Genomic DNA, 27,990 nt, shown 5'->3' with positions numbered 1-27,990 from the left:
TATGCGAGGCCCTGGCACCTTTAGAAGCACCACCCAGGGAGGCACGGGCAGTGGCGAAATGCCTCAAGGAGCATGCGCCAGATGGGGCGGTCCTGCTGTGCCCCTCTGAGTCACGGCAGTGTCTGGTTTAGGGTTGGGGAAGGGAGGGAGGGCGGAAGGGGGAGCGGTTCAAGCCGGCTAAACCCACGGGGCCCCGGGAGGAATATATTTCTGGAAGCCACAGCATGTTTTTGGTTCGTCGGCCGTCTGGGTGTGGAGCGCCTGGGAACGCAGGGGGCATAAGCAGGCAGGCGGTGAAAGGCCAGCCCCAGAGTGCCAAGTGTGGGTTCCTGAGCATGATGCCAGGAGCTGTCCCCAGGGCAAAGCCAGTCCACACCCAATGGGCCAGGTATGTCCCTGTGTGACCCCTCTCCCTGTGGGGTCACCGGAGCAGGAGCCCTAACAGGTGCAGGAGCTTCCTGTCTCCCATGGGCAGTGCCTGTCATGCCCTTCAAGTGTGGCCAGGAGTCTGGCAGGAGGGCTGGGCACCTCCACTGCCCCAGGATATGTAAACAAGGACAGGGAGATGTCTTCTTAAAGAAGCCAGGTTCCACAACCGGGTGCCGGGGCTTCCAGGCGTGGCTGGGATCGTGATCCAGATGGGCAAGTATTGATGAAGGGCGAGGTGGGCCCAGCCTGGCCTCCTGGGCTCATCTAGGGATTGGCACAGTGTCCTCCTTGCCTTAGACAGCAGACGCCAGCTACACCCCAGGTGCAAGTCAGCCAGGTCACCTGTGCCTTACAAGGCAGCAGCGTAGGCCCAGAGGGGCTGCAGGAGCCTGTTGCTACACATACACACACGGATGTGCTCCTGTGCATATGTGTGCATGCCCATGTGTGCGTGGGTCAGCTTGAGTGTGCATGAGCAGGGCGGGTGGGGCAGCGCGGGGGCGAGCTCAGTGCACCCCGTGACTCACAGAACATGGGTCCCTTGTGTAGTACATACAGATGACTCCCAGGCCGGGTCTGCTCAGCCCTGCTTCCTTCTGCAAAAACCCCAATGGGCTGGACTTCAGTAATCCCCCCCATGCAAACTGAGAACTTCCTTAAATGGTGAAATAGCAGAGAGGAAAGGATGAAGCTGTTACCAGAAAAAGACAAACAAAAAGCAAAGCAAACAAAACCAAGAAGGTGAGAAGGGAGGGAACAGCACAGCGGCAGGCCCTGCGGCAGCCAGATGTGCAGCCGGGCAGGGGGAGGGAGTCTGCAGAGGGCCCAGCATCCTGCTTCCTGCGGGCTCCACCTCAGCCCAGTGTTCTCTCAAGGGGAGGGATGGTGGTGCTTCCTTCCAACACCCCCTTGGTAGGGTCCCCACCATTCCTAGGGGTGCTGGGGCAGCCTGCCTGCTGAGCCACCTTCCATCTTCCCCCTTGACATTTCCCAGGGGTTAACAGCATGGCAAGGAATCCTGGTCCTGACATCCCCCCATCCCCATAACCAGAGTTAAGGACTGTGGCAGGTGTGGAGTGGAGTACAGCCTCAAATTCCCTAACTCTTCTCCTCACCCCCAAAGTAGGGTATCGCCTTCCTGCTGGTAGGACCACTAAGGGCTCCACAAAGGGCACCCCCATCCCCAGCTCTCTGCACTGGAGGGAGGTACCTGGCCACCCCAGAGTCGGGTGTGGTCTCAGGGAGGTGGTCTCAGGGAGGTTTCTCAGGGCTGACTGGGGTCCCCAGGGGGTTACAAAGGCCTCTTCTGAAACCTCTGCCCTGGTAATCCCAAGCTAATGGCAAGGCCAAGGTCATCCAAAGCAGCTTTTTCCACATCAGTCTTCGTGGCTGCCCCCCTCCTGGCCGTGAGTAGATTTGGGTGGCATCTTCCCATAGGCTGAACCTGGCTCGGAAAACACTACAGGAGTCACAGGTGCCCTGGGCTCTAGACAGAGGGGCCGCCCGCCCATCTGGGCTGCGAGAGGCAGGGGCTGGGATGGGCAGGGGGTGCAGCCAGGTTCTCTCTAGGAGGACAGGAGCCATAGACCCCTTTCTTGCAAATTTACAGGAGGCGTGCATGTGTTAGGAGCAAGCAGGTGCTACCTGGATTGGAAGAGAATAAAGCTTTGTTCTTTCACACTCGATTTCCCGCTAAGCCTCAGCGCTTAGCACCCACCCAGCGCCTGTGCTCCAGGACGGGCCTCTCCTTGTCTGTGCTTGCGAAAATGGCTTCCAACACAGGGGGTGGCGGGGCTCCCAGGCTGGGGGGCCTCTTCCTTGCATTCCTAATCAAAAAAATACGCAGGAACAAGGAAGTTGCCAAGCAAATTCTCACCCTATAGGTTTTTTCCCCCTCTTCTTCTGTTTTCCTTTCTTTCTAAATGAACCAAATGTCTGGTGGGGTGGTGGAGAGGTTGAGCAAGAGGGTGGGCTGTGGATGTGGGCGAGGCTGGGCAGGGGCTGGGCAAGGGCTTCATCAGGGGCAAGGGGATGGTGGGCACCCTCTGGGCCGGGGATCCTACATGTGTGGGAAGAGGACAGTCCTCTAGACATCTAGAAGCTTCCCAGCAAGCTCCAGGCTGGGAAATTAGGCCCCCACACATCCCTTCAGCACCTGCCTCTCCTCCTGGACACCCAGCTTGGCTGGCCCTGGGATCCCTGGAAAAATAAACTAGGGAGGTGAAAAGTCGACTTGGGTTCTTGGTTGATTTTGCTTTCCGGCAGGTGCTGCAGGAAGCAGTCGGTCCCAGGGTTGCTTCTCCTTCGTTCCTCTGCCGACGTCAAACAAACGATGAAAAGCCCGCGATGGGAGCCCGGGAGCCGGGGGCCAGGCTGCTCGGGGGGCGGTAGAGGGTGCTCTGCTGACTCGGGGGGTTCGGGGCGTTCTGGGGCGTTGGAGTCCGGCTGCCCTTGGGCCGGAAGAGGCTGCCCTGTGGGCCAGCGCTGTTGCTGTTGGCGACAGCGGGGTGGTCGGGTTCGCCGGAGTCGCTCTCGGTGTAGCTGTAGGCCTGGGCCCGTGAGATGTCCTTCCGCTGGCGCCTCCACGAGTTGTAATAGGTGGGGTCACTGATGTAGTGGTTGACGAAGGAGTGGGCCTTCTGGGGGTTCTGGTCGACCTCGTACTCACTGTCACTTCCCTGGGGAGAGATCCGGGGGTGGGGCAGGTTAGCAGAATGCTTGGGACAGGAGCCCCAATGTGTTGGGTAGCTTACCATCTGACCAGGTCCTGTCCACTTCCTGCAGAGGGAATCCTGAGGGTGGAGGGTCTACCATAGCTTTGGAAAAGACCCTGAAGACACGGCAGGCCCCTTGCCCATGGGGGACTCCCCCCAGACCTCCAGGGGATGTGTGAGCCTGCTCAAGGCATCAAGCCCACCCGAAGCATCTGGTGTTACTCCCTTAGGATAAAGTGTAACATCTAGACCAGGCAGAGGAAGGGAAAGTGGTAACAAGGAAAGAGAAACTGGCACCGAGTATTCCGAGGTACTGTGTTGGTGGTTACAGGAATGTGGGCTCTCCATTTATTTCAGGCATTTTCCATCTAATCCTTTTAACGGTGTGGTGACTTCAGGTAATGGAAGGTGGAGGAGGGCTAGCAGAGTTGATATGGCAGATGCTGTCCCCAGGGCTCGGGCCCTTGCCATCTGGAGCCCCTGGCTTCAGTTCAGCCCCACCTAGGCCGTGTGGCCCTTGGGGCATGAAGCGGCCAATGGAAGAGCTCTCTAGCTGGGTCTCTCCCAGTCACTCTGCCTTTCAAACAGCTAAAATCAATATTAAAACTTTCTGGAGGCTAAAGCCAATGAAATGGTTCTGCTGGCTAATCCTCTGCCTCCGAGTGCCAGGATCCCACATGGGCACCGGTCTGTGTCCCAGCAGCTCCACTTCCCATCCAGCTCCCTGCCTGTGGCCTGGGAAAGTGGTCGAGGACGGCCCAAAGCCTTGGGACCCTGCACCCATGTGGGAGACCTAGAAGAAACTCCGGGCTCCTAACTTTAGATTGGCTTAGCTCTCTCTGCAAATTTGTCTTTCCAATAAAAATGTGAATAAATATTTATTAAAAAAAAAAAACTTTTGGCAGGGATGATGCTGTGGTGTAGTGGGTAAAGCCACTACCCGAGACTCCAGCATCCTGGATTAGCGTTGGCTTGTGTCCCAGCTGCTCCAGTTCTGATCCAGCTCCCTGCTAATGCGACCGGGAAAGCAGTGGAAGACGGCCCAAGGGGTCCCTGCACCCACGTGGGAAACTGGTATTAGATTGGCCCAGGTCCTGTGGCTGTAGCCTTTGCGGGGATGGAAGATTTTTTCCCCTGCCCCGTTTCCCTGCCTCCCTCCCCCCAAAAAGACATTCTGCTGAGTTCTTCAGGGTCCTGGGCACACTCTTCCTCCGCCTGCGGGGCAATCAGCCAGAATCTGTTCACCCTGAAAGTTGAAACCTGCATCTAAAAATAGCATGAACCCCTCCCCCAGCCAGGCTCCCAGCTCTGTTTAGAGAGGGAGTTAAAGATACCAGATGGGAACTTTCTGGAAGACTCTGTGCTCTGATCTGAGTGGAAAGAAAACTTCTGCATGACCCTCCCCAGGCTTCCTGCCCGGCTCATGTAGGGGGCCAGCATTACTTGCAAGAGCCCTGGGAGCTCCAGGTGCGAGAGCCTGGGGAGGGGCGTTGGTGCGAGGTGACCTTGACCAAAAGGCCAACAGTGGGCTCACAGAGAGGTGAGAGCAGAGTGGGAAAGGCCCCTGGCAGAGTGTGAAGCGCTGGTTTGCAAGGCTGCCCAACGAGAGCTCGCAGGCCTGCCTGTGCACCCCAGGAACGCAAAGGGAAGGAGGTGGCTGGGCCTGGTCGGCTCACCCCAGGCCCAGGGACTCAGCACTTTCTGGCTCCTGCCCACCTGCTCCTCTCCCCAGTGCACACCCACCTCCCAGGACCTCACCCCTCCTCTTGCAGGGCAGGGCAGGGCAGGGCAAGGCCACCCAAGACAATGGAAAGTCCCTGGGCCAGGTCTCCCATTATGTAACGCAGCACAATGCCAGCCCCTTTTGCGGCCTGCTGCCCAGCTGTCAGTTGGCCGGCCTCAGCACACAGGGGACTTACGGCGGGTGGGCGGGTTCCATCTGCCGAGAGCTGGGCACCCGGCGGAAGCAGCCACATTAAGGACCAGGAGGTAGGAGCTGGGTCCTCCCCTCCTGGGACCTAGGGACGCCCCAAGGTTTTCCCTAAAGGATTAGTCTCTCTGGCCACTCCCACAAACTGGCTTTAATAGCTGCTGGCAGCATCTCCAGGGGTTCGAGAATTTCTGCCCAGCCCCTCCCCCCAGGACTTGGACCCAAAGTCTCTGGGGGTCCCTCGGTGAGTGAACCAGTCTTGGGGTGAAAGGGGATGGAGGCCCAGGCTGGTGCTGAGGTTGGAGGGGGGCAATTTAAGAGCCTCTCTCAGTCTCAGCATCCTGGTCCGTGAACTGCGCAGAGTCCCAGGGGTCACAGGGGAGACGCGTTAATAGAGTGAATGCTGTAAAAGGTATTAACAGGGGAAGACAGGGCTCAGCCTATGTCCCCTAACTCCTCACCCAGGAGAGGGGCGTGGGGGGTGCCTGACTCTCCTCCCACTAAATGCAGCTCCTCCTGGGGGTCCTCTTCCGGCCCTCCTCTGGCTGCTAGGCTGGCCGCCCCTCCCCCACTGGCCCTAGCCAAGGTGGTGGTGAAGGAGGGGCTGGAGGATCTCTCCACTGGGGTTCCCGCCTCCCTCTCCCTGAACATCTGTTTCTTTTCGGGATGGGGGTGGGGTGAGAAGAAAGCCAGCAAGGGGGGCCCAGGGGCTCCTATTGCAGCTTTCAACTCTCCCGCGGCCTGGGTAATTGAATGCAGCTTCCCAGGGCTGGGCCCAGCACAAAGCGGCCCTTTCAGGGACTGCTGGGCAGGTCGGCCAGCGGCTGCCTGCGCTGCTCAAAGCCACTCAGTCAGCAATTAACGGGGACCAGGCAGGGGAAGCACAGCCTGCAGGTTTGACGGCGGGCATGGGGAGGGAGCAGCAGGACCAACCCCCATCTCCAGGAGACAGCAACAAGGGGCAGGAGCAAACAAAGCCAAGGCTTTTTGGGTCACAGCCTGTCCCAGCTGGTAACTACACCGAGGACAAGGGGTCCTTATCTTGCTAGATCTCCCAAAGCTGTTGCCACAGATGGCAGGAAAGCCACCCTGGGCAGCCTCCTCGAGCCTGGAACCTGGGTGGGAGGCCCATCCCACATGTGTGGCCCCAGGGGCTCCAGCCTGGAGTCCTGTGTGCCTGAGCCTGGTTCCCCTGTGCCAGGTGGGATGTGGGTGATGCATCTCTGAACAACCTGGCTTGCTGTCCCTGGGCTGGGGTGGAGGGCACAGGGGCCCTGACTTGGCACTCCCTGGGCTGGGACAGCTGGAAATCGCTCAGCTCAGGCACAGTTTCATTGTGGCACTACCGGAGCCCAGGTAGTGTGACTGTGCCCTCCCCTCGGCTGTGGGAGGCATCTAGGTGGGGCTGTGGTCAGCCTCTCCCATCCACCTCTGCCCGCTGCGGGAGGCCAAACCTACACCTGAACCTGAACCCCAGTCCTCCTGAGGGCTCCTGTGAGCCTCAGTTTTCCAAGCTGTTAAATGGAAATTATCCTGAGCTTCTATCTGGGTGTGTGGGTAAAACCACCGCCTGTCATGCTTGTATTCCATAGGGACACTGGTTTGAGTCCTGGCTCCTCTACTTCCAGTCCAGCTGGCTGCTACTGCACTTGCAGAAGCAGCAGAAGCTGGCCCAAGTGAGAGACCAGATAAAGTACCTGGCTTTGGGCCTGGCACAGCCCTGGCTGTTACAGCCATCTGGGGGGTGGGAGCAGGTGCCCAGTGTGGATCTCTGCCTCCCACCCCCAGACTCTGTGCTCTGCCCTCCCCGTCTCTCACTCAGCACAGCCTGGGTAGCCAGGATCCCTGTGGGCCAGGCTCAGGAGAAGGAGATGGGCACCCTGGCTCAGCCTGCAAGAACGAAGCAGAGGATAAAAGCCCAGAGACAACAGGAGGACACACAGCACAGGATCTTCCCTGTAGCCAGCTCTGTGCAGAACCCTATCCTGCCTACTGTCAGCTAAACGCCACCTCCCCCAGGCAGCCCTCTCAGCCTCCGGGGTGGGGGGTGGCCGGGCTTTCCTGAAGACTTCTCCCAATGTTTTCTCTGCCCCAGTGCCACAAGATGCAAAACAAAACCACGTGCTGACCCACTGCCACATGGCCTGACACACTGCAGTGTCACCGTGGGAAGGGTCTGTCCCTGCTGGAGCCACAGCATGCAAACGGGGTCTGTTACCACTGCTTAGCTGGCGCACAACGAATGGCGGTGGAACCTGCTGAACCAACACTCCAAGGAATGAACAAATGAGCCCTAGAGTTGGGGGACAGACCTAATGCTCACACTCCCAAGTGCCCTACAAGGCCTGCCCATGCATGGCACCTAGAAGGTTGCAGGATGTGCGTGACGGGGGGAGGGTGTTGCAGGTGGCTCTGTCATTCACTCTTCCTTGTCATCAGTCTGAGAAGGGTCATGACAGCCCCAGTGCCTCAAACACTGCCACTCACAAACACTCCTGGGGGTCCGCCCTGGCTTGTTGTTGACTGGTGATGGATACGTCAGTGGGCGCCATACGCTTTGTCCCCTCTCATCTTCTGCTGCAGGCTGAATTCCAATGAGCTGCGAGGGGCCCCACATACGACGCTGCCAAGGGCTGAGTATGGAGAAGATCTACATGCTGCGTACATTTATTCCCCTTCCAAACTCGCACTCTTATTTTGCAAGTGGAATCTACAGGCAGCCACACTGCATGTCTGCAAGGTCCATCCCTTAGGCCGCGGACTCGCTGCCTCTCCCGTCTCTTCCTCGCCTCTGTCGGCAGCCCCCTTCCCCACTGTCCCTCCAGCAGCCCTGCTATGGCCTGTCTCCTACGGTGTGCCGTGCGTGTTTGTTTTGAAGTTAGATGGGCTGTGTTTACAGCCACCACACAGGAAAACAGCTGCAGACGGAGTGAGCTTTGGGTGGTCTGACTTGCAACATAAAGCAGGCGACATAGGCAACCCTCACTCTTGGGAAATCTGGAGTGTGGGGTGGGAGGGCGCCCCTGCAGGGGCAGGGCCCTGGCTTTGGGGAGCTGCTGGCTTCCAGGGACACTTCGTGCAGATGCTTGGTCGCCCCCACATATGCTTTGTTGCAGGCTTGACCACGTGTGTCACAGGGGCATCGGAGGGACAGCCAGGCTTGTCTCTTCCAGCCCTGGGGAACTCCTGGGGAACAGAATCCCTTCTCTGTCACCTCTGGGAACTCAGTACACTTAAGAAATGAGCATTGTTGGGCCCGGTGCGTAGCCCAGTAGCTAAATCTTAGCCTTGCAAGCACTGGGATCCCAAGAGAGCGCTGGTTCATGTCCTTTCTGCCTCACTTCCCATCCAGCTCCCTATTTGTGGCCTGGGAAAGCAGTTAAGGACAGCAGAAAGCCTTGGGACCCTGCACCCATGTGGGAGACCCAGAAGAGGCTCCTGGATCCTGGCTTCAGATCAGCTCTGGCCGTTGTGGCCACTTGTGGAGTGAACCAGCGGATAGAAAATCTTCCTCTGTATCTCCTTCTCTGTAAATCTGCCTTTCCAATAAAAATAAATAAATCTTTAAAAGGGGGAAAAATAAGCCCTGTGGAGGGCCAGTGTGGTGGCCTGACATGTTAATCCTCTACCTACAACACCAGCATCCCATACAGGCACTGGTTCAAGTCCTGGCTGCTCCAATTCCCTGCTAATGGCTTAGGAAAACAGCAGAGGATGGCTTGAATCTTTGGGCCCCTGCATCCACATGGGTGACATGGAAAAAAGCTCTTGGCTCCTAGCTATGGACTGACCCAACTCCAGCCACCTGCAGTCATTTGGGGAGTAAACCAGTGGTTAGGAGATTCTTTCTCTCTCTCTGTACCTCCAACTTTCAAGTAAAAATAAATATATCTTTCAAAAAACAAAGAAGTTTGGAGGAACCAGCATCTGTCCCTCCCCCCCTGCACCTTAGGAAGACGTCCAGGCCCTGTGAGCTGTTAAGGCACAAATTCACATCTATTGCCAGAAGCCCAGGGCAAACATGTCCAGCTGCAGCGATGTCCCCAGGTACCCCTTACAGGGCTGGGCAGAGCCCCAAAGTTGCTGGATGGTGGCGCAAGCTACCCGGGATCCTCTTGGTGACACTTGAGGACTCAGGGTTGGGCTATCTGTCAACAGATATATGCAAGCGATATACCCTTTGGACAGTGGCTTCCAAATGACAGTGCCCTGGGGTTGGAGGATGGGGTGGCCAATGCCATACCTATAAGCTGATGCTGTCCCAAATAGCCTCCCGGGACCAACAGCCCCAACTTACCCTAGAGGCTCCTCTGCATGGCACCCCACTTAATGCACTGCTCAGATAGCCCTTGGCACAGACGGGCTGGTGTGGAGAAAGGACTGGCAAGGCCCTTAGGGCCTGGGGCAGAGCTGAGATACAAACCCAAGCCTCTTGCCCCAACTCACAGCCACCCACTGCTGTGCCAATGGTGTCTCCCAGTCCAAGCAGCCCTGTGAAGATGGTGGTGATCACCCCAGGGACTCACACATAGCTGTTTGGGGTGGGCTGGGGAGGTCTTCAGGAACAACTTCACTGCCAGTATCACTGTCCTCCGAGTGTCTTTCTCTGCTCTTTGAACCAACCCCCACCCTTCTGGGCAGAGCTTGTCCTGCTGGGATGGTCAGTGACCCCAGCAAGGAGCAGGTGCTGCCAGGAGTGCAGGTTCCAAGTTGGTATGGAAACAGTCTCTGAGGGATGGACTCCCTCCCATTACACCAGACCCTATGGCTCAGCCAGGTTCCTTGCCCTGGGGAGTAACTTCAGAAATAGGAGGATCTTGCCCAGTGGGGTTCCTTTTCAAGGCTAGGAGGCTCTGGCACGGCCTCATGGCCATAGGACAACTCTGGGTGCTCCCCACCCCCTGCCCCTGCAAGGATCCAGATTCACAGGGGAGCGGTAACATGGGGTTCCCTGGAGGATCCAGATGAGAAGGAGGCCCAAGGAGCCTATGCCACAGCCTGGTGGGGAACCCGGACCTCTGCTGTCTATGCTGAGTGGTACCTGCACGCTGTTACTGGCCATCTTGGGGAGGAAGAGGCATGCTTCTGGAAAGGTCCCCAATGGCCATGGGCCTGCACCATGGACCCCACGTCACGGTGGTGCTGAGGGCCACATGCCCGGAACAAGGGGCCAGTAGTGAATCCTAAGAAGCCGAGGCAGCTGTGTCCCACACCAAGCCCCTGGATAAGCCAGGTGAGGGGCTCTGCACATGCCAATTTAGGGCCACAGAGAGTTGGGGCAAGGCTGTCTGGCTCTGTCATGCCCAGCAGTGACTCTGCAGCTGAGCCAAACCTTAGCCAGCCAAGTCCCTCAGTCCACAGGGCCCATAACCAGCTCTCTGGCTTCCTGACACCTGCTGCCCACCTCAGCAGCCCCACTCCCTGCTGGCACCTCTTCCCTTCCTCTCCCAGGGCATGGACACAGTTCCCTTTCATGGTCCCCTTCTTCAGCGACAACGGTCCGGCCAGGGCCGAGGGCGTGGTAACACTGTCTCACTAGAAAGTTCTCAGGCCCTCCCATTTGTGACCGGGGACAGTGTCCTGCCTGAGCCACCCACGGCCACTCTCTCACGCTCTGTCTTCCTGAGGCCTTAGCCCGGCTCGCACTAGGAAAGCTGACGTTTGCAGATGGGTTGCAGCACGCCTGGCCCTCGGCTCAGCCTCCGTGGACCTGACCTCCGAGAGCTGCTTCCACAGCCCCAGCGCCAAGCCTGCTGGTGCTACAGAGACACCGAGGTGCCTGAGACCACACATACCCAGGACACCCCGGCTCCCAGGTAGCAACGCCGGATGGGCCCAGGACTTGCTTGTGGGGTCCCATCCTTGGGGGTCCGAGGAGCTCAGCCCTCCATCTCTGCAGCGTGTTCTGATCCCATGTAGCCCTCTGCACAAGGTTGTTCAGGCCTTGGCCTCTGATTCTTGGGGGTCCCCCAGTTTTTGGGTGCCTCCCCCTGCAGGTGCAGCTGCTGGGCGGCTGAGCATATAAGGGTGGCTCCTGCAGGCTCCCGGGGCCTCAGTCATCCAGTATACACTCTGAGCTGAACAAGGCAGGTGGCCCCAGGGCCCTGTGATGCTGGGGGTTTGGGCATACCCCCTGAATCTTCAGGGCCCCAGGAAGGTAAGGCAGGGAGGAACGCTGTGTGATGCAGCCGCCCCCCCTACCCCAGTAGGCCCATGATCAGCTCGGGAGCCATGGTCTCCTCTGCCTTCCTCAGGGCCAGGCCAGCTCCCCGCCCTGCTCTCCTCTCCTGCTCACACCTCACCTGAGAGTCGGAGATTTCCGAGGGCTTCTCGGTCAGGCTGCTGCTCTCAGCCGGGATGAGGTCATTGTACTTGGTGACGTCTTCATCGGAGTAGTGGAGGCTGCCAGGGCTGGGCCTGGGAGGGGACCTGTGGGCAGTGGAGGAAACAGGTCGAAGCAGGTCAGGGGGCCGGGGTCGGGGGGACCCTGACTGGGGAGGCCACAGCGAGACAGGGAGAAGCACCGCTCACAGCATCTCTCCAGCCTGTCTTCCTCCTCCTTCCTGCTTCTGCTCTGGAAGGCCTGGGCCCTGCACAGAGGGGCTTGGAGGAGGAGGAAGGGGAGCAGAGGCAGGAACAGGGGCTGGAGGGCCACGGAGGGGGCCCTGCGGCAGTGCCTGGGCCCGGGGCTATGGACCCACACGAGAAATTTCTTTTGGCATAGGGTGTTTGCACAATCCACACATAGTTTTCCTCAACATACATTTTCCATGAACTTGTGGAAACCTCCTGGTACATGGGGAGACACACAGGAGCCGTGTGCATATGCGTGTGTGTGTACACGCACGCGCACACAAGCATGTGGAACAGGGTAGGTGAGGTCATACTGCCCTCTTGTTCCATGAGGCATGGGCCCTGGAGCCAGCCTGGCGGGGCTGTTGTGACCATGCTGGGCCCAGCTGGCTCTGCCACTGCTGTCTCAAACGGCTCTTTCTTTCCAGGCTGGATTTGGCGGGGGATGAGAGCAAGCGCCTGCCCCTCACTCCTCACCCCTCCCATGAACACACACGTAGCTTCCTCCCTCCCTGACCAGACAGAGGGCAGCTTTGTGAGTTACCAGCGGAGGCTCTGCTAGCTGGGAATGTTAATCGGGCTCAGGCTGGAGACGGGAGCCCCTCTGGCTGCTGTCCCCCTGGGCCTTTACTTACTTCGGCTGCATCCCACTGCCACCTCTGATCAGCCAGGGCTGGGAGGTCCCGACAACTGCCCCGGGTCCTTGGAGGTGGGCAGCCTAGTGGCCACAGGGAAGGGGCCCTTAGCAGGGGTGGGAAAGTGGGGGCTAGGCTAGGAGAGAAGCCAGGAGCAAACACAGAGGCAAGCACCCACCAGCTCCAGCCTTCCCTGGCAGGCTGCCTTTGAGAATGACCATGGCTGAGCTTGTCCCTGTTGAGTATAAACAAGGACCGCGGTGGCTGGGCACTTCCTGTACACACAGGATGTAGGGAAGACACAGCAGCCACCGGCGAGCACTTGGCCATCTGTCCTTGGTCCTGGACTGCAAAGTAGCCATATTCTGTCCTTGCAGGGACACCCAGGACCCACCTCTCAGTGAATTTCTCCTCATGGTGGTCGGATCTGGCGCGACCCAACCCAAGCAACCCCTGGGCTGTGCCACCTGGCCCTGCCCTGTCTTCTCCAGGACAGCTGAAGGCCAGGTGGCATTGCTAGGAGCACCCCAGGACCCCCCACTTCTGGCCGCCGTGCACAGGGCCCTCTGCTACCTGGTGTACAGGCCGTTCTTCCGGCAGAAGGAGTTCTTGACAGACAGGCGTCGGTTGTTGAGTTCCAGAGCAGGGAAACTGCTTTCATCCAAGCTCATCATCTCCCCATGGCCCAGGGCTCCAGACTTGGCACTGTTCCCTGGCAGCAGGGCGAAGGGAGGACTCAATCATACCTTTAGACCACATGGCCACTCCTGCTGGCCTCCCAATTCCTTCCTTCCTGCCCCCAACCCTGCTGGACTCTCTCCATCTCTCTTATTAGAGTTGAGACCAGGTTAAGAGGTGGAGACTCTGTAGGTCTCCTAGGCCGGCCCACATGCCTGTGTGTAGGTACCCTAGGCCGGCCCACTTGTCAGAACAGGTACATTGCAAGAAACATTCCCTGGCCAGCAGGGAGGCAGGCAGTAGGACTAGGGGCCAGTTCACTCACCTGAGTCCGTCTTCTTGGAGTACTTCTTGCTCTGGCCACGGATGATGAGCACGAAGACGAGAAGCAGGATGAAGATAAGGCCCACGAGGGCGATGACCACCAGGAACCACCACTCCTCGTAGAAGGGGTTAGCTTTCTGGGCTGAGGCACACAGGCAGGTGTCAGAGCCAGGAGCTCAGCCCCTCCCTGCCTCACCCCTAGGTCCCCCTTGCCTAGAGGCATCCTAGGCAGGTGGGGCCAGAATAAAGGTGCTTTTCTGGCCTCCAGTGGCCTGAGAAAGCCTTCTCCCCAGGGTCTGCTTGGATTGAACCTTGGTGATAGGATGCAGGGGCAGCTGGGAGGAAAGCTGTGTCATTAGAAGGCCTCCCCTCTTTCAAGCCCCCCACTGCTGGGCTTTCTACACCCAGCACAGCTAAGCCACATGGTTGGCTCTTCCACATCGGTGCTGTTTGGGCCCATGAATCTGGGCACGGGGTGGGTAGGGGGTAGGGAAGGGACCTGTTCAATGGAGCAGCTGTTTTAGAGTTGCACCTGTGCCTTGGTGGTGGGGTTCCAGCAGGCAGAGTAGTTAGTCATGGGATTTGGGGTCCAGGGGTTAGAGAATTGAAGCCTCTGAGGTATCAGGAGTCCCGGAAGGGATACCCCAAAGATCTGAGGTCCCCAACTGGCTCTGGTCCCAACCTCAACACTCATTGCTTCTGAGCATCGGGAGACACTGCATTGGTGCTCCAATGTCTCAACTGCTCCAGGGCCACTCCTCTACCCCCTCCCCAGAGGCTGGTATACCTGGCACGGACTGGGAGGGGCTGCTGGGGGTGCCAAAGCCGTAGTCGTTGACCGCGATGACCCGGAAGTCGTAGCTCACCCCCGGCTTCAGGATGTCCATGCTGAACGTGTAGGAGCTCACCTCCTTGGGGATGTCTTTGATGAGGATGTCCCACAGGCCTTCATCTGTCAGGTCATAGAAGTGGGGTCTCGAGTCCCACCCCAAGCTTGCAGTTCCCCGAGGGCAGGGCTGCTCAGGTCTGCCCGGCGGGACACCTAAACGCTCACTAAGCCTCAGTTCCAAAGTCAACACCTCTGTATGGTCCACTTGAAGCTTTTTAAAAATGAATACCTGTGTTGTATTTAAAAATATTCACCGTGCAGAAGATGCTATAATCGCCAGCCCAGTCAAGGCTGAGCCTGTCTAGCCTAAACGTCTGAAAGGACCACACTGCCAAACCCATGAAGCCACCAACAGCAAACGCCACGCCGAGAAACCAATTCCTACACTGTGCGAGTAACAGCTGATGACCCAGTGCTGTGTCCCCTCGCCGAGACCTCTCACCACGCCTGCGGACATACTCCACAGTCCCAAAGACTCTGGAATTTCAGTCACTTTTGGACATGTCGGGATGTGTCACCTGTCCACCGCCCAGGGCAGCTGACTCAACGCTTGAGCTAGGCGTGGCCAGCTTGGTGCGTTCCGCTGCCTCCTGGTGTCACTGAGAACGAATGGGAGGCTAAGTGGCTGCCTGAGGTTCTATCACAGGGGCAGGCCCTCTTGTCGCCTCACCCAGGCCTCTGTCTTACTCTTTTTTTGTACTCAAAACATACCGAGCAGTAGCATCAGCTCAAAACAACGGGTCTTCTCCCATCTCTTTTGTAAAGTAAGAATTTCAAATTGGTCAAACTCCCTGGATTTGGTGGGGCCATTGTCAGCTCCTTCCTCTCAGAGGAGTGTGGGGGCCCCTCTTGTGTGTTCTCGCCTTCACCCCCACTTCCCCAGACCCCATCTGTGGAACTCAGAGCTTCCCTTCAGCCCCCTCCCCTCCTTGTCCATCCCTAGATCTCTGGACCTTGTCTGGGGGTGGGGTGTTGCCTGTGCAAGAGAAGATGTAGCATCGTCATCAGGGTACAGTAGTGTTGCCATGGTGACAGGGAGGCTGAGGGACCCTCACCAGGTGCTCCAGGAGGATCCTGAAGAGCCCAGCCCTGGACCCTGAGAGGGGGTGGGACTTTCTGTTGGTGCTCGTGGAGTTTAGGGTCAGCCACCCTGGGCCTGGGTCCAGTGTCTTCTTGATGGGTTCCAGGAGACAGAGTCCCATGGGGACTGCCCCCTCATCACCATGGAGGTCCTTTCCATGGGCTGCTACTACCAGGGAACAGAAAGTCCCTACCACCCTGCAGGATATACCTTCCCACCCCTTCCCCCATACGAGCCCTGGTTTGAGTCCTGGCTGCTCTACTTCCAATCAAGCTCTCTGCTAATAGCCCGAGGAAGCAATGGGGGATAGCCCAAGTGATTGGGCCCCTGCACCCACACAGAAGACCTGGAAGAGCTCCTGGCTTCAGACAGACCCAGCTCTGGCTGTTGCAGTCACTTGGGAAATAAAGCAGTGGATGGAAGACTGCCTGCTCTGTCTGTAACTCTGCCTTTCAAATAAATAAATATCTGTTTTTGTATGTACAATACACCTATTTATTAAATATACAGTGAAAGCAGGTGTTTCAAGTCAAGGATCTTTCCAGAACGAAATGACTCCAGGCCCAAAAAGAAAATCGTTCAGAGGGATGTTTAGCTCCAAAGGGCAGGAACATGAATGGTTTAATAAATATCTTTTAAAATGTATTATACTGACCTTGCAAAAACAGTTGTTTAAGAAAAAAAGGAGGAATTACTGTCCCCTCTTACAGATGAGAAAGCCAAGGTCCTGAGAGCACCTAATGTCTTCCCAGGCTCGCACTGCTCCAAGGGGCAGAGCCGGCGTTTCCAAGTAAGGCTGGCTGGCTCTCTGAACTCTCCCTGAGTGCCTGGTCCAGTGCTGTGTACAACTGGGAGCTGAACTGGAATTTCCCAGATGGGCTCAGCCCATTGAAGACCCTGCTGCTACTTTCCAGAAGCTGGGACTTCCTGCCTGCTGTTTAACAAACACCTCCCTGCTCCCACACACCACCCACACTCATTCCACCCCACACAAAGGGTGAAGCTGGGGCAACAGCAGGGCTAGGCCAGAAGCTGCTGGAATGCCCTGCTGGGGCCCTGGGGTTAGCTGATGTGTGGGACAGTTTTCATGGACCTGCAAATCCCAGGCAGATCCCTGGCTGCGCCCCAGAGGGCATGTTGAGTTTGCTTCACGCAGCACCAAGCACAAACAACGCAGGACACAGAGCTGGACAAGAGCTCCTCACCCAGACATGAGGCTGTGCAGCCATGGGGATGGGAGGGGCACAAAGGAAGCAGTGGGGGCCCAGAGGGGATGGCCCACAGGCCCACCGACCTCTCCTCACTGCCTTCCTTCCCCTGTCCTTGTCGCTAACTCCTGGCCCTTCCTGGCTTGGTCCTTCCTTCTATGCTGTCTTGATCCCGCCTGTGTAGACCAAGCCATGGTTCCCAAGCTTGTTGGCACACACTTGTTGGTCTCACGTGGTGGTGTGGGCAGGGTGGGGGAGAACTGGGAAAAAAAATCAAGAGTGCTATGGTCTGAGGCCAACATTCCACAGCCTGCCACCTGCTCGGCCAGCTCGGAGCACGGGCCTGGCTGGGAGAAGCATACGGTGGTCTCCTGGCCAACTGGGCAGCCGGGCCTGGGAGGCTGGGCAGTGACCATCTGGAGAAGGCGCATGCCAGCCCTGCCCACAAACCTCCGGCCGCAAGGCACTAGGTGGATGAGGGATTTGCAATGGTAGGGGTTAGAGCAAGGTGCCAGCAATGGCCACCAGGAGTGACTACAGCCATGAACTGCCATGGCGACAAGCAGTCCAGCCCCCCCAGAGAATCAAGCTGACACACAAGGGGGGCGTTGGCATTTTCTCCATCAGAACCATGAGCCACTCACTGCTTCCCATTACCATTATGATTTGTTACTGGGATTAGAGACAAAGTCTTCATTTATCCCCCAACTACATCTCAATTGCCTAACCACAGAGCTGTGGAATACACGGACCACGCCTCCAGCTCCTTGCTGGCGGAGTAAGCAGAGCTGGAGAACAGGTGTCAGGAAGATGGGCTGGGGTGTGGGAGCAGGAGTGGAGAGTGGCCTCCGAGTGACTTATCGGTCACCCGACTCCTAATGACCTTGGATCTCTAGTGATTAGATCCCAGCTGTGACAGGGAAGGTGGGTACAGTTATGGGAACTGTGCGGACAGCATGAAGGCAGCTTGAGGCCTAAAGAGGTGGCTGAGAGTGCTGGCTGCTTCGGGCATCTTGAGCTGTGCCCCCACAGCGGATGTGGTGCTCCACTGGAGTGTACCACCCCGGGCATTCCCTCTGGCTTCTGGAGTATCCTCCACTCCAGCTGGCCCTCACCTGGCCCCTCCGGGAGCCTTGTGGGGGTGCCTTGACCCAGACAGCATCCCGGCCCTGTTTCTCACTGCCTACTGGGGCCACCTCCTGTTCCATCTGCAGTGTCACAGGCTTGCTGAGGCACCATGCTCCATCCTTCCCCACTCCCACGTGAGGACTTGGGAAGCAGTGGGGGCTTGGGGTGGGGAGTGACCAGGGGGAGTTGCTGCTTTGCCAGGGTGGGGCACACGCACCTGAGGGCCGGGCCTCTATGACGTAGCGGGTGATGGGCCCCTTGCCGGGGTCTCCGCTGGACCAGTGGATGGCAATGGCAGAGCTGTACCGCACGATGATGGGCACTCCTGGAGGTCCTGGGGCCCCTGCACACATGGGACACGGTGGGCAAGGCATGGGTAGGGATCCAGGAAGTCCATGCCGTCAGTCAGCCTGTTCCTGACACGCCCAGAAGTGAGTCTCAATGGAGTATGCCTGGATCTGGCTGTTGCTTTCTCCGGGTCAATCAACAGTCTCCAAGTCCCAGGGTGATGGCTCCAGGATGAAGTCTGGGTGAGCCAGGGGACCTGGAGCCATTAGACCTGGTGCTCCATGCATGGGGACTTCTAGTACCTCAGTGTCCCCATCTGGGAGGCACACTGGGATGGCAGGGCTTGAAGGATGCACCACAGGGCAGTGAGGTGGCTGTGAGGATAGCAGATGGGCCCACAGATGCGGGACATATTATAGGGGCTTCTGAAGGGTCCCCCCAATCTCTCTCCTGTCTCAACTGCAAAGATGAGAGCAGGGCTCAGGCCCCGAGAGCCTCACGGGAGCACAGGGAGGCAGGACTGGGCTTCGGGCCAGCCAGGTCAGTGGGTATGGAAGCACGGGCAGGTAGTAGCCTGGGCAGCGGGCCAGCAGAGGAGCTGGGCACCACAAGGGGGCAGCAGAGGAAGTAGTGAAGCATTAGCCAGGTTCCAATTTACACAGGGACCTGGTCCCTTCTAGTTTATGGTGGTACCTGGCCAGTGCCAGCCTGGCACTCCCTCCCCCACCCTGGACCCTTGCTGCCCCCAGAGCTGCACCTGCATGCCATCTCCCACTGTTCCTGCTTCCCAGAACACAGCAGACATTCCCACGGCCCAGCACAGCAAGTGCTTCTGGAGCCAGTCGCCAGGGAGCAGGCAGCCAAGGTGCCTTCTGGGAAGACAGCCGGGTCCAGCACCCCCTCTGAAGCCCCTCTGGGCTCATGGCCTTGGGAGGGCCTCAACCTCTTTCCTTTCTTCTCTCAAGAATCCTGCCCACAGGCTTGGGGCAAAGGAGAGGTTGGGTAGACAGGGAAGCCTGGAGGGGGAGGGGAGGCCCATTGTACCCTGGACAAGACTCAGAGCTGGGGGAGGGGGTAGCTGCCATCCCCTCCTGGACCGGAAGCCTCCATGGTGTCCAGCTGCTGTAGACCCCGCCTGGCTACACTTGAATGCCCGCTACTTCCTCTTCCATGCTTCCTGCCCCCCTCTCTCCTTCCTCCCTCATCGCTTCCAGCCCAGCCTGGGGCACTGCCAGTCTGGAGTGAGAACAGCTTGTCCCCTGGCAACCCTCTCCTGTGCCCCTAAGCGCTGCCAAGGGCCAGCCCTCTCTTCCTGCTTTTGTCTCACAGGGAAGTCAGCTCAGGTGAATGGCGCAGGGGCAGGTGCAAGGCAGGCCCAAGGCAAGCTTCCCAGGCATTGTTTCTGTGGCTTCTGTGCCCAACCAGAGGCTGGCAACAGAAAGTGACCAGAAAGGGAAAGTGAGGTGTGGCCAGTCTGGCAGCAGGTGGAGGCAAGGAGAGGCATTTGAACCAGAGCTGAGGGGGCGTGCCCTGAGCCACAGGGAGAACCAGGACTGGGGAGGCAGAGGGAGGGGTGAGCTGGGCACATTCCCACCCACACTGTGCCCTCAGGGTCCACGGCTGCTCTGGATGCCTAGGCCATGCTCCCGACTCACAGCGCCCCCTACCTTCTCCTGGGCCCGTGGTGACGTTGGCCTCGACTTCCGGCCCGTAGGTGAAGGTCTTGGCCCTGATGCGGAACCTGTAGGTCATGCCCTCTGCCAGGTCCTTCACCTTCAGCCACAGAGGGCCGCTTCCCTTCACGTCCACTGTCACGATCTTGCTGACCCCTGGGGCAAACACAGCGAGGGGGTCCGTAAGGGAGGGGTCCTGGGGGAGGGGCCTCCCTGCAGGAGCCCACATAGCTGAGCTGTCCACACCGAGTGCAGAATGGGGTCCCAGAAGCTGTTCGCAGGGACTGCTGGTTATAGGCTAAGATGAGCTGTACCCTGGGCACTGTCTCCCCTCCAGCTGCCCCTTTGCCCTGCATGACCAGGCTTACGCAGGCAAAGTGGGGAGAACCCCAACACCCAGCGAGAGGGGATTACCTGGAGGGCTTCCAGGAGGTGGAGCTTGCACTGCGCCTCAGGATCCCAACCCATCCTACCACAACCTGCCCTGGGACCGGGATTTGAGTCCCCTGTCTGCAGGGTGCACGCGCCACCAGGAGAGGTACAATCAGGCTTTGAGGGTGGGGTCAGGGGTGCCGAGGGTTCTGGATCCCAGGGGGCTTCAAGCACGGCTCTTCCTTCACCTGCTGGCAGGTGGCAGGAGCAAGGGCACGGGTGACAGCTGCTGCAGAGGCAGGGTGCCTGGGCAACAGGGACTCTGGGCACCTGCTCCTTTCTGTCTCGTCTCTCAAGGCAGGGAGGTGTCCAGAACTCTGCCTTGCCCAGTGTCCCTGTGACCTTGGGCCGAGGCCCTGGACCTGTCCGCTCCCTCTCAGCATGGGGAACTGAGGGTCATTGCTTCCTTGGCTGGCCCAGAACGGTGGCCAGGACCACCTCCCTGGGACTCTGCCCCTGCTCTTGGGGGCAGGCTGAGGAGAGGAGGTCCTGTCCCCAAGGTCGGGTCATCTCTTACTCTCAGGGCACCCCTTGGGGACTGGCTGCACCCCAGTGCCTACAGCAGTTCATAACCAGCAGCTATGGCTGGGCAGCCCTTTGGGGTAGAAAGATGGGGAAGGCCTGATGTCCCAGGCTGGGAGCCTGGACGTGGTGATGGCCTGGAGGAAGGGGTGAGGAAGAGGGCTCAAGGAAGGGAAGCCCACTTGCAGAGCATCCTGCTTGAGAGCTTTGTAGCACAGTGAATTATGCCAACTCACCGTCCACGGGGGTGCACGGCTCATATACCAGCCTGTAGCCCTCCAGGATGCCATTGGGGAACTGCGGGGCCTCCCAGGACACGTTCACGGATGTGGTGGTCAGCTCGCTGAACTTGACTGAGCTGGGAGCACTCGGGGCTGCAGAAACAGTGAGGGATTTTTGTTTGTCTCTCAAAGAAAGGCTTGGGTTCTGCTCCAAGGAGCCAGCAGGAGTGTCCGGGCCTAGGCCCAGAATGAACAAGAGAGCAGATTTTCCTACAAGAAGAGGCCAGTGGGAGGGGGTCACTGCAGTCATGGGGGGCCATTCTCCCACTCCCTTGGGGTCAGCACACTCATCATGCCACAGTCTGTAGAGCCAGGAGGCAAGGATGTGGCATTTCTCCATGAGCTGCAGGATTCAGACTTCCTACTGCTCAGTGGCCCTGGCTGGTGGGACAAGCTCTAATACCCCCAGGGTCACAGTAGGTCAAGGCCATTTCCTGGCTACGCTGGAGTCCATCTTTTGGCTCCCCTGTGTGGGCAGGGGGAAGGCAGGAGGTGTCTGGACCGCGGAATGTCAGGTGGGCACACAAGGAGTTGCAGGGAACATGGCCCACATGGGAGCCACAGTCACAGGCAGCCAGAACCTGCTGGATGGTGTGGGGAGAGAGGGCCCTGACACGTGGGACATGGGGCAGCACCCCTCCTAGGGGTCCCACTGAGAGTAAGGGGAGGCAGCGGCCTCTGGCAGAGAGGCTGGCCTATTCCTGCCCAGTTTTGCCTCTTTGCGGGGACAAAGGCGATCTAGACCCGCTTCCGGCTCCAGCCTGGGGGCAGTGTTAGCTGACTTTGAAGGCCCAGGGAAGTGGGGGGCAGGGGGCGGTTTCTAGGGACGTGGGACAGAACACACTGTCCTGTTGCCACAGTGACAGAAACTTTCAGACCCCCAGGGGCTCACGTCCAGGCGCAGACGTTGCTGGAGCGGGCTCCCGCCAGCCCCAGCAGGACCCTGGTGGGTGGGTGGGCTCCCGCCAGCCCCAGCAGGACCCTGGTGGGTGGGTGGGCTCCCGCCAGCCCCAGCAGAACCCTGGTGGGTGGGTGGGTGGGTTCCCGCCAGCCCCAGCAGAACCCTGGTGGGCTCCCGCCAGCCCCAGCAGGACCTGGTGGGTGGGTGGGTGGGTTTCCGTTAGCCCCAGCAGGAGCCTGGTGGGTGTGTGGCCCAGGAAGCAGGGCTTGCTCGGAGCCCCTCCTCTGTCCATCCCTCTCCCCTCCTGCTCCGTCTTCTGCCACCAGATCCTGCTACTCGGTCACTCACATTCCGTTTAACCCCAGGCCCTCGGTGGCCCGATTTCCTGTCCCACTTCCTTGCAAGCCCCCCTGGCCTCAACTGGCCTCTCTAAGCTCCTCTGGCATCCAGGCCTTGGGCACCTCTTGGTCCCGGCTGCCCAGAACACTCCCCTACCTGCATGTCATTTTAGAACTTTCCACAGCCAGCCTCTCCTCCTCACTTAAACCTCAGCTCTGAAATCGTGGTCTTGATGGGGTCTTTGTGGGTAAATCTACCCGGAGCCACCCTCCGCCCCCTCCGCCCCACTCTCTCCCCCTTCTCCGACCGACCCCCACGCCCTCACCGTCTGCACATTCCGTACAGTGGGATGTTCTTCAGTGCTCTGTCCCCAGCGTGAAGCTGGGTGGGCTCTCAGAGGACCCTCAGGAGGGTCCTGAATAGTCAGGGAGGAGAGGTGGGCTGGCGGGCGGGCAGGGGGCTGGTGTGGCTGGCCTGCTTGGGTGCTTTCACGCACTTGGCCGTCCTGCCAGCTGCACTGTCCCTCTCCTGGGGTCTCTGGTGTGTGGAGGGGTGAGGGGACGGGGACCCAGCCCTCTTCAGCACCCCGCCCTCCTCAGCACCCCGCCCTCCTCAGCACCCCTACCGCACCTGCTTGCTGGGTCTGTCCCCGGGCAGGGGCGCTCAGCGGCCCGTCCCCCGCAGCATTGAAGGCTGCCACGCTGACCATGTAGGTTGTGTAGCCGGTCAGATTCTTGAGCTTGATGCTGTTCTCGGCTAGGAAGAGTGTCTTCACCCGCTCTGTGAGGTTCCGCCGCTCGGCCTCCCAGAAGTAAATCTGTGGGGGCAGAGGGCATGGGGGTGAGTGGCAAGGAGACACCCTGTCCATTCCCTCTTCCCTCCTGCCTCTGTGCAGGCTGGGTCTCGGAGTCATCGCTGCTGTGAGGTTTACAAGCCCTTCCAGAAACTTCCTTCCCCCAGCAAAGGCCATGGGGCGATGCCCGTGGGTCAGCACAGTATGGGGGCCATCAGCCCTCACCCCAGAGCTCCTGGGGGAACCCACAGGTCCTGTCCCATTGGGCTCTTAACACAAGAAATGAAACCTGTTGGTCCCAGACCCGGTAGGGGAATGGGAGGTCATTTGGCGCCATCTGCTGGCCGTGGAGGTTTCTGCACATTACTTGCTTTTCAGTTTCTTGGAAGATAACCTGGGTGAGAAGTGATGAAGTGGCCTGGCAGGTGTAATCCACCTTGCTTTCTCTCACTAACCCTGTTAATGACAGACGGCTCCTGTGCGTAGGTGAGAGCTGGGGGTAACTCACTCGTTTCCTCCCTTGGCTTTGGTGCACAGGAGCAAGGTCAAGGCCAACCCAAAATCTGGTGGTTGAGGGTGTGCAGTGGTATCTGGTGAGTGTATTCATTGAAGCTGAAGAGGGTGTCGAGGGTGGAATCCTGGGATCTTCAGCGTGATGGGGTGGAGGGAGGAGGGAGACCCATGTGTCAAACACTGTCTCAGGTCAGCGGGATGGGGCCTGGCACCGGATGGTGGGCAGGCAAAGGGGAACTGATGACCTGGGCAGAGGCGGCTTCTTGGGTCGGGTTTGAGAAGAGGAGGACGGAACTGGAGGTGGTGAGCACAGAGTCTGTTGAGAACCGACCACAGACAAGGGGACAACGCGAGGATGGGTTAAGTGACAAGGCTTCTCTGCTATGCTCATGAGAGGGATCCTCTACCAGGCAGGGGCGTGGTAAGGGCCTGGGACCCAGGCAGAAGGTACATGAGCAAGATGCTGTTAGCAGGTGCATCCTGACTGCCCCGAGTCCAGGAGGCCTTTGTGAGATGGTGATCAACAGTTCGGGGTTCTGTGCCAAGTGTACGGAGGGGCTGAGCCCAGACCCCAAGCTGCCAGGGCCCTGCAGCGTGGACACCCGCCTGGCACACTGTTGGTGCTGAAGAACTGAGCATTTGCTGGGAGAATGGATGTCCTGCATAGCATTACAATCACTACGTGGCATCCACTGCGGTCCACCCGCTGCCCTTCTTCCAGGACTCCCATGCGGGTGCAGGGTCCCAAGCACTTGGGCCACCCCCCACTGCTGTCCCAGGAGCATCAGCAGGGGGCTGCATCATTAGTGGAGTGGCTAGGACTTGAACCTGTGTCCACATGGGTTTCCAGCATCTCATTTGGTGGCTTAACCTGCTGCACCACAGCGCTGGCCCCTATGAGGTTTAACTGACTGATCTTGTCCATTTAAGACACACCCCTTGGTGTTTCTGACATACACGGGCACCACGAAATGACAGCCACCATCAAGGCCCTGGGCACATCTACCCCCTCATTTTGTGGGCGTGTGGGATGAGAACATTCAAGGTCCATTCCCTCCTCAGCAAGAGTCCAGGCACAGCGCCCGCTTGGTCACCACACTGGCCGGCAAGCTTCAGACACGCTTATCTGGTGTGAACAAACCGCAGCCCCCTTTAGTCCCCATCTCCCCCAGCCCCCCAGGCCCCAGCAACCACCCTTTCTGCTCTCTTCGAGTCTCACTAGTTTAGCCTTCATATGTACGTGATGTCATCCCCCAGCTGCCTCTCTGGGTCATGGAGTAGGGGAGGGGCTGGTGGGGGTGCATTGCTCAGACATGGCCAGGTCTCTGTATCCAACAGCCCACCTTGGAGAGGCAGGGGTGAGGAGGGGGGGCAGTGTGGCTACAGGTACAGTCCTTCTGTGCCTTGTGTTCCAGCAGCGAAGCCCGAGTGGCTACCTCTCCCGCCCATCACCCACGGGTTCCACAGCTGCCGAGCGCCCCTACTGAACCCCTCATACCTTATACCCCTGGATGTCTCCATTCTGGTTTTCCAGTGGTGGTGGCTCCCACGTCACATCTAACTGTGTGGCCGTGGCACTGTGGACAGCCACGCTGCGGGGTGCTGCCGTGGGGACTGGAGGGTAGAAGGGTGACAGGTGACTGAGGGACCCAGGAGAGAGGTAGGAGAGGGGGCGGGAGGGTGACCTGAACAAGCCTCTTTCCTGCAGGACTCACCGGCTTCCCCGACAAAGACCTCCTGGGGAGGACTGAGGGGTCCCTCGCCCACCGCGTTGTACACACTCATCCGGATCTCATAGCGCTGGTGTTTGTTCAGGTCTGTGGGTGACAGCGGGCACACACAGGTTACTGTCTCAGCCTGCTCAGGTGTGAGTGACAGTGGGGGGGTACACACACAGATCACTGTCCATGCTGGGCAGAGCCACCTGGGAGGGCAGACGTATTTGCTAAGCTTGGGCACACGCATAAGGACGCTTGGCAAGACGTTGGAGTGGGCAGCTGCATGCCCTGGACGGGAAGGTGGCGAGGTCCCTTCCATCTCTGCTCGCCTCTCTGGGGGCCTCTTCCTGCTGCTTCCCCTGGCAGGAGGGAGCCCCAACTAGGGGGTGGGGAGTCCCACCCCAGCTTATTCAGAAGGCATGTGCAGGAGGCCAAATGAGATCCAGCCAGTACAGCTTCTATCTGCGCACAGGGCCACATCTGGGAGCCAGGAGAGCTATGTCTCATAAGAACTGGCACCAGATGCCCTGGGACAGCCAGGCTGCCAAAATGGGGAGCCAGAGCCGGGCTGTGGCCCGCCCACCTGCCCTGTGGCACCGCCCCTCTGCTGTCACCATCCCCAGTGACCGACCCTAGCACAAGGCTGCACTCCCACACTCAGGACGCTGGTCACCACCTGCTTCTTCATGCCACTGGGCAAAGTCCCATGGGTTAAGGGTGGCTGCGTTCTCTGGGCACCCTGGGGTGAGGACAGCAGGGCAAGAGGGGCGGGGCTTAGGTGTCCCGGTGCCCTCTCTCCATCCCTACAGTGGCGGGGACCTGGGCCGCCATGCAAGGAGACTTACTGTCCAACTCGTACTGGGTGAGGCCAGGTCGGCTCAGGTTCCGCGTGGAGTACAGGGCTAAGGGGGCAGGGAGGCGGAGGGGCCGGGAGACAGCAGACAGAGGAGGTTAGTGTGACACCCTCCCTGGCCCCCCAACAAAGACCCCCCAAGCAAGGGGGAGGGGCAGGCAGAGGGAGGCCTGGGCAGGAGCAGAGAAGGGCAGGTTATGGGTGTCTGGAGGCCCTGGGGAGCCTGGCATCATTGGGGCCAGCTCTGGAGGCCACTTGTTTTGAGTGGCACTCCTGGAAAAAGCCACCATGAAACACCAGGGTCGTGAACATCCTCCAAGAAGTTAGAAACCACAAGGAGATAGTACAGCTGGCTGCACGACTCACAGGCGGCAGGAAGCCACCAGCATGAGCAGGTGTTGTAACGACGCGGCCTGTGGACCACTCCCACAGCTGGTCCTACAAGCCCATTTCGCATCCCTGCTCTCCTGGCTGCCTGCCGGGAAACCAGGCCCAGGAGGCCAGGGGTGGCCAGGGAGGAGGCGTCAAGGGTACAGGAACGACTGACTCCCTCTCGTCCCTGGGCACCCAACCTTCCGGACCCTCCCTCCATCCTGCCTGCTACCCTCTCTCCTCCACAAACCAGGACTATGCCCCCTCCTCTCATTCCCCCTGACTGCCCTGCAGCCATGTCACCTGTCACCCTTGCCCAAGTGGCCCTCCTGACCCTGAGTCACTGACTCCGCTGTGCAGCCTAACCCCAGGGCCTCCTCACCCTTAGCCTTGGTAGCACTGAGGCCAATGCCAAGGCCACAGAGGCCTGTCTTGACTCTGGTCTAGACTGCACTACATCTCCTTTCTCTCCCGCTGCCTAATGCCATGGGGGTCTGTCCATATATTTCAGGGTCCAAGAGGGCAGGCAGGGGTCCTTGGGTCCCTCAGTGACTTGGGGAACAAGGGCGGCGCTCTGGCAGCAGCACCCAATGGAGAGAGGTACATACAGGAGCAGGGGTTCAGGTTAGAGGATTCCAGCAAGCCGGCAGGAGGGGGGGCAAGAGATTTCAGAGTAGGGAGGGGAGAGTGTCTGTCCCCGCCCTAAGCCCATCCTCTCCCCCAGATGTCACTCACAGGTGAGCTCCGCCCACTTGGCTGCCGGGTTGTTGATGCCTCGAAGTGTGAAGCCCCTGAGACCTTCGTAGAGCAGCTCCCTATACCGGATCCGGAAGCCCAGGAGGATGCCGTTGATCTTGTCCTCAGCTGGTGGCTGTGGGAGAAGCGGCAGGGACTGGCGAGGGGTCCTGGCCTCAGCCCCTCTCCATCCCTGCATGCCTCCAGCACAGAGCTGTGTTTCACGGCAAGAACAGGAACCACCATAACGGAGGCATTTGCAAAGTACGTGCAGCGAGTGTTTCATCCGTGCAGTGGGCGTGAGGCCGGGAAGGGCAGAAGCCCCCAAGGCCATCGCCCTGTACCGGGGGCTCAGAGAGGTTAAGGACCCTGTGCGAGGTCACAGAGCCCTGTGGAGGCCTGAAGCCCCATCAGGACGCTCAGTAGTCCCAGGAGGTGTCCTCCCCACACCTGCCTCCTTGCCCGGGATCTCTCCACAGGCCCTACAATGGCAAGTGCATCTGTTGGGGGGGCTGCTGTTCCCAGCGCCCTCATCACTTTGCCCTTGGCTTCTGCTCACATCCCCGGCTGAGCGGGAGAGCTGACTGGCTCTTTTACAGCTCTGCAGGACCAGCGTAGCCCTGGATGAGCTCTGACCGCTGCCAGTGGCACCTCCTTGCCAGCCTGGCCCTGATCTGCCCACAGCGCCTGGGGCATTTTCATAGCCTGGGGGGGAGGGCGGGAAACTAAGTGACTAAAGGCACGTGCTTACCCCTGGACCCCCAAAAATTCAGACATGGATAGGGTGGCCTGCTGAAGCCCAGGCTAGACTTTGGTGAGCACAGAAGGGTGTTGAAAGTCAAGACAAGGGACAGCCTGGCCTCTGAGGGTCCCCTGTGAGGGTCCCAGGGCCACAGCAGAACAGCTGGAGGTGCAGTGGCGAGCGGCTGTTTTCTCTGTGCCAGGAAGTGGTATGGCTCCTGGTGAAGAGTACACTGACTT

The 27,990-nt window shown here is 59.1% G+C and overlaps 1 protein-coding gene across 2 annotated transcripts in view; it reads right to left on the bottom strand.

The window, feature by feature from the left end:
- Window positions 1-2,618: 2,618 nt before the first annotated feature.
- The window catches only part of SDK2 (sidekick cell adhesion molecule 2), a 212,975-nt gene continuing 187,603 nt past the window's right edge, over window positions 2,619-27,990 (bottom strand). The window contains exons 33-45 of one of the 2 annotated variants that reach the window (XM_058676262.1): window positions 27,010-27,145; window positions 25,895-25,951; window positions 25,047-25,148; window positions 24,830-24,945; window positions 22,656-22,842; window positions 20,741-20,878; window positions 19,545-19,706; window positions 17,807-17,932; window positions 14,071-14,235; window positions 13,285-13,425; window positions 12,855-12,993; window positions 11,376-11,502; window positions 2,619-3,107 (exon numbers count right to left, since the gene is read on the bottom strand). In XM_058676262.1, the coding sequence (XP_058532245.1) occupies window positions 2,751-3,107; window positions 11,376-11,502; window positions 12,855-12,993; window positions 13,285-13,425; window positions 14,071-14,235; window positions 17,807-17,932; window positions 19,545-19,706; window positions 20,741-20,878; window positions 22,656-22,842; window positions 24,830-24,945; window positions 25,047-25,148; window positions 25,895-25,951; window positions 27,010-27,145 (1,953 nt within the window). In that variant the 3' untranslated portion in view covers window positions 2,619-2,750. The remainder of the gene's footprint in view (window positions 3,108-11,375; window positions 11,503-12,854; window positions 12,994-13,284; window positions 13,426-14,070; window positions 14,236-17,806; window positions 17,933-19,544; window positions 19,707-20,740; window positions 20,879-22,655; window positions 22,843-24,829; window positions 24,946-25,046; window positions 25,149-25,894; window positions 25,952-27,009; window positions 27,146-27,990) is intronic. The other variant, XM_058676263.1, reaches the window with a different exon arrangement.

This window comes from Ochotona princeps, chromosome 17 (assembly GCF_030435755.1).
Source record: "Ochotona princeps isolate mOchPri1 chromosome 17, mOchPri1.hap1, whole genome shotgun sequence".
Taxonomy (NCBI): domain Eukaryota; kingdom Metazoa; phylum Chordata; class Mammalia; order Lagomorpha; family Ochotonidae; genus Ochotona; species Ochotona princeps.
The sequence above is the reverse complement of the archived record's forward strand: the minus strand, read 5'-3'. Positions and strand labels throughout refer to the sequence as shown.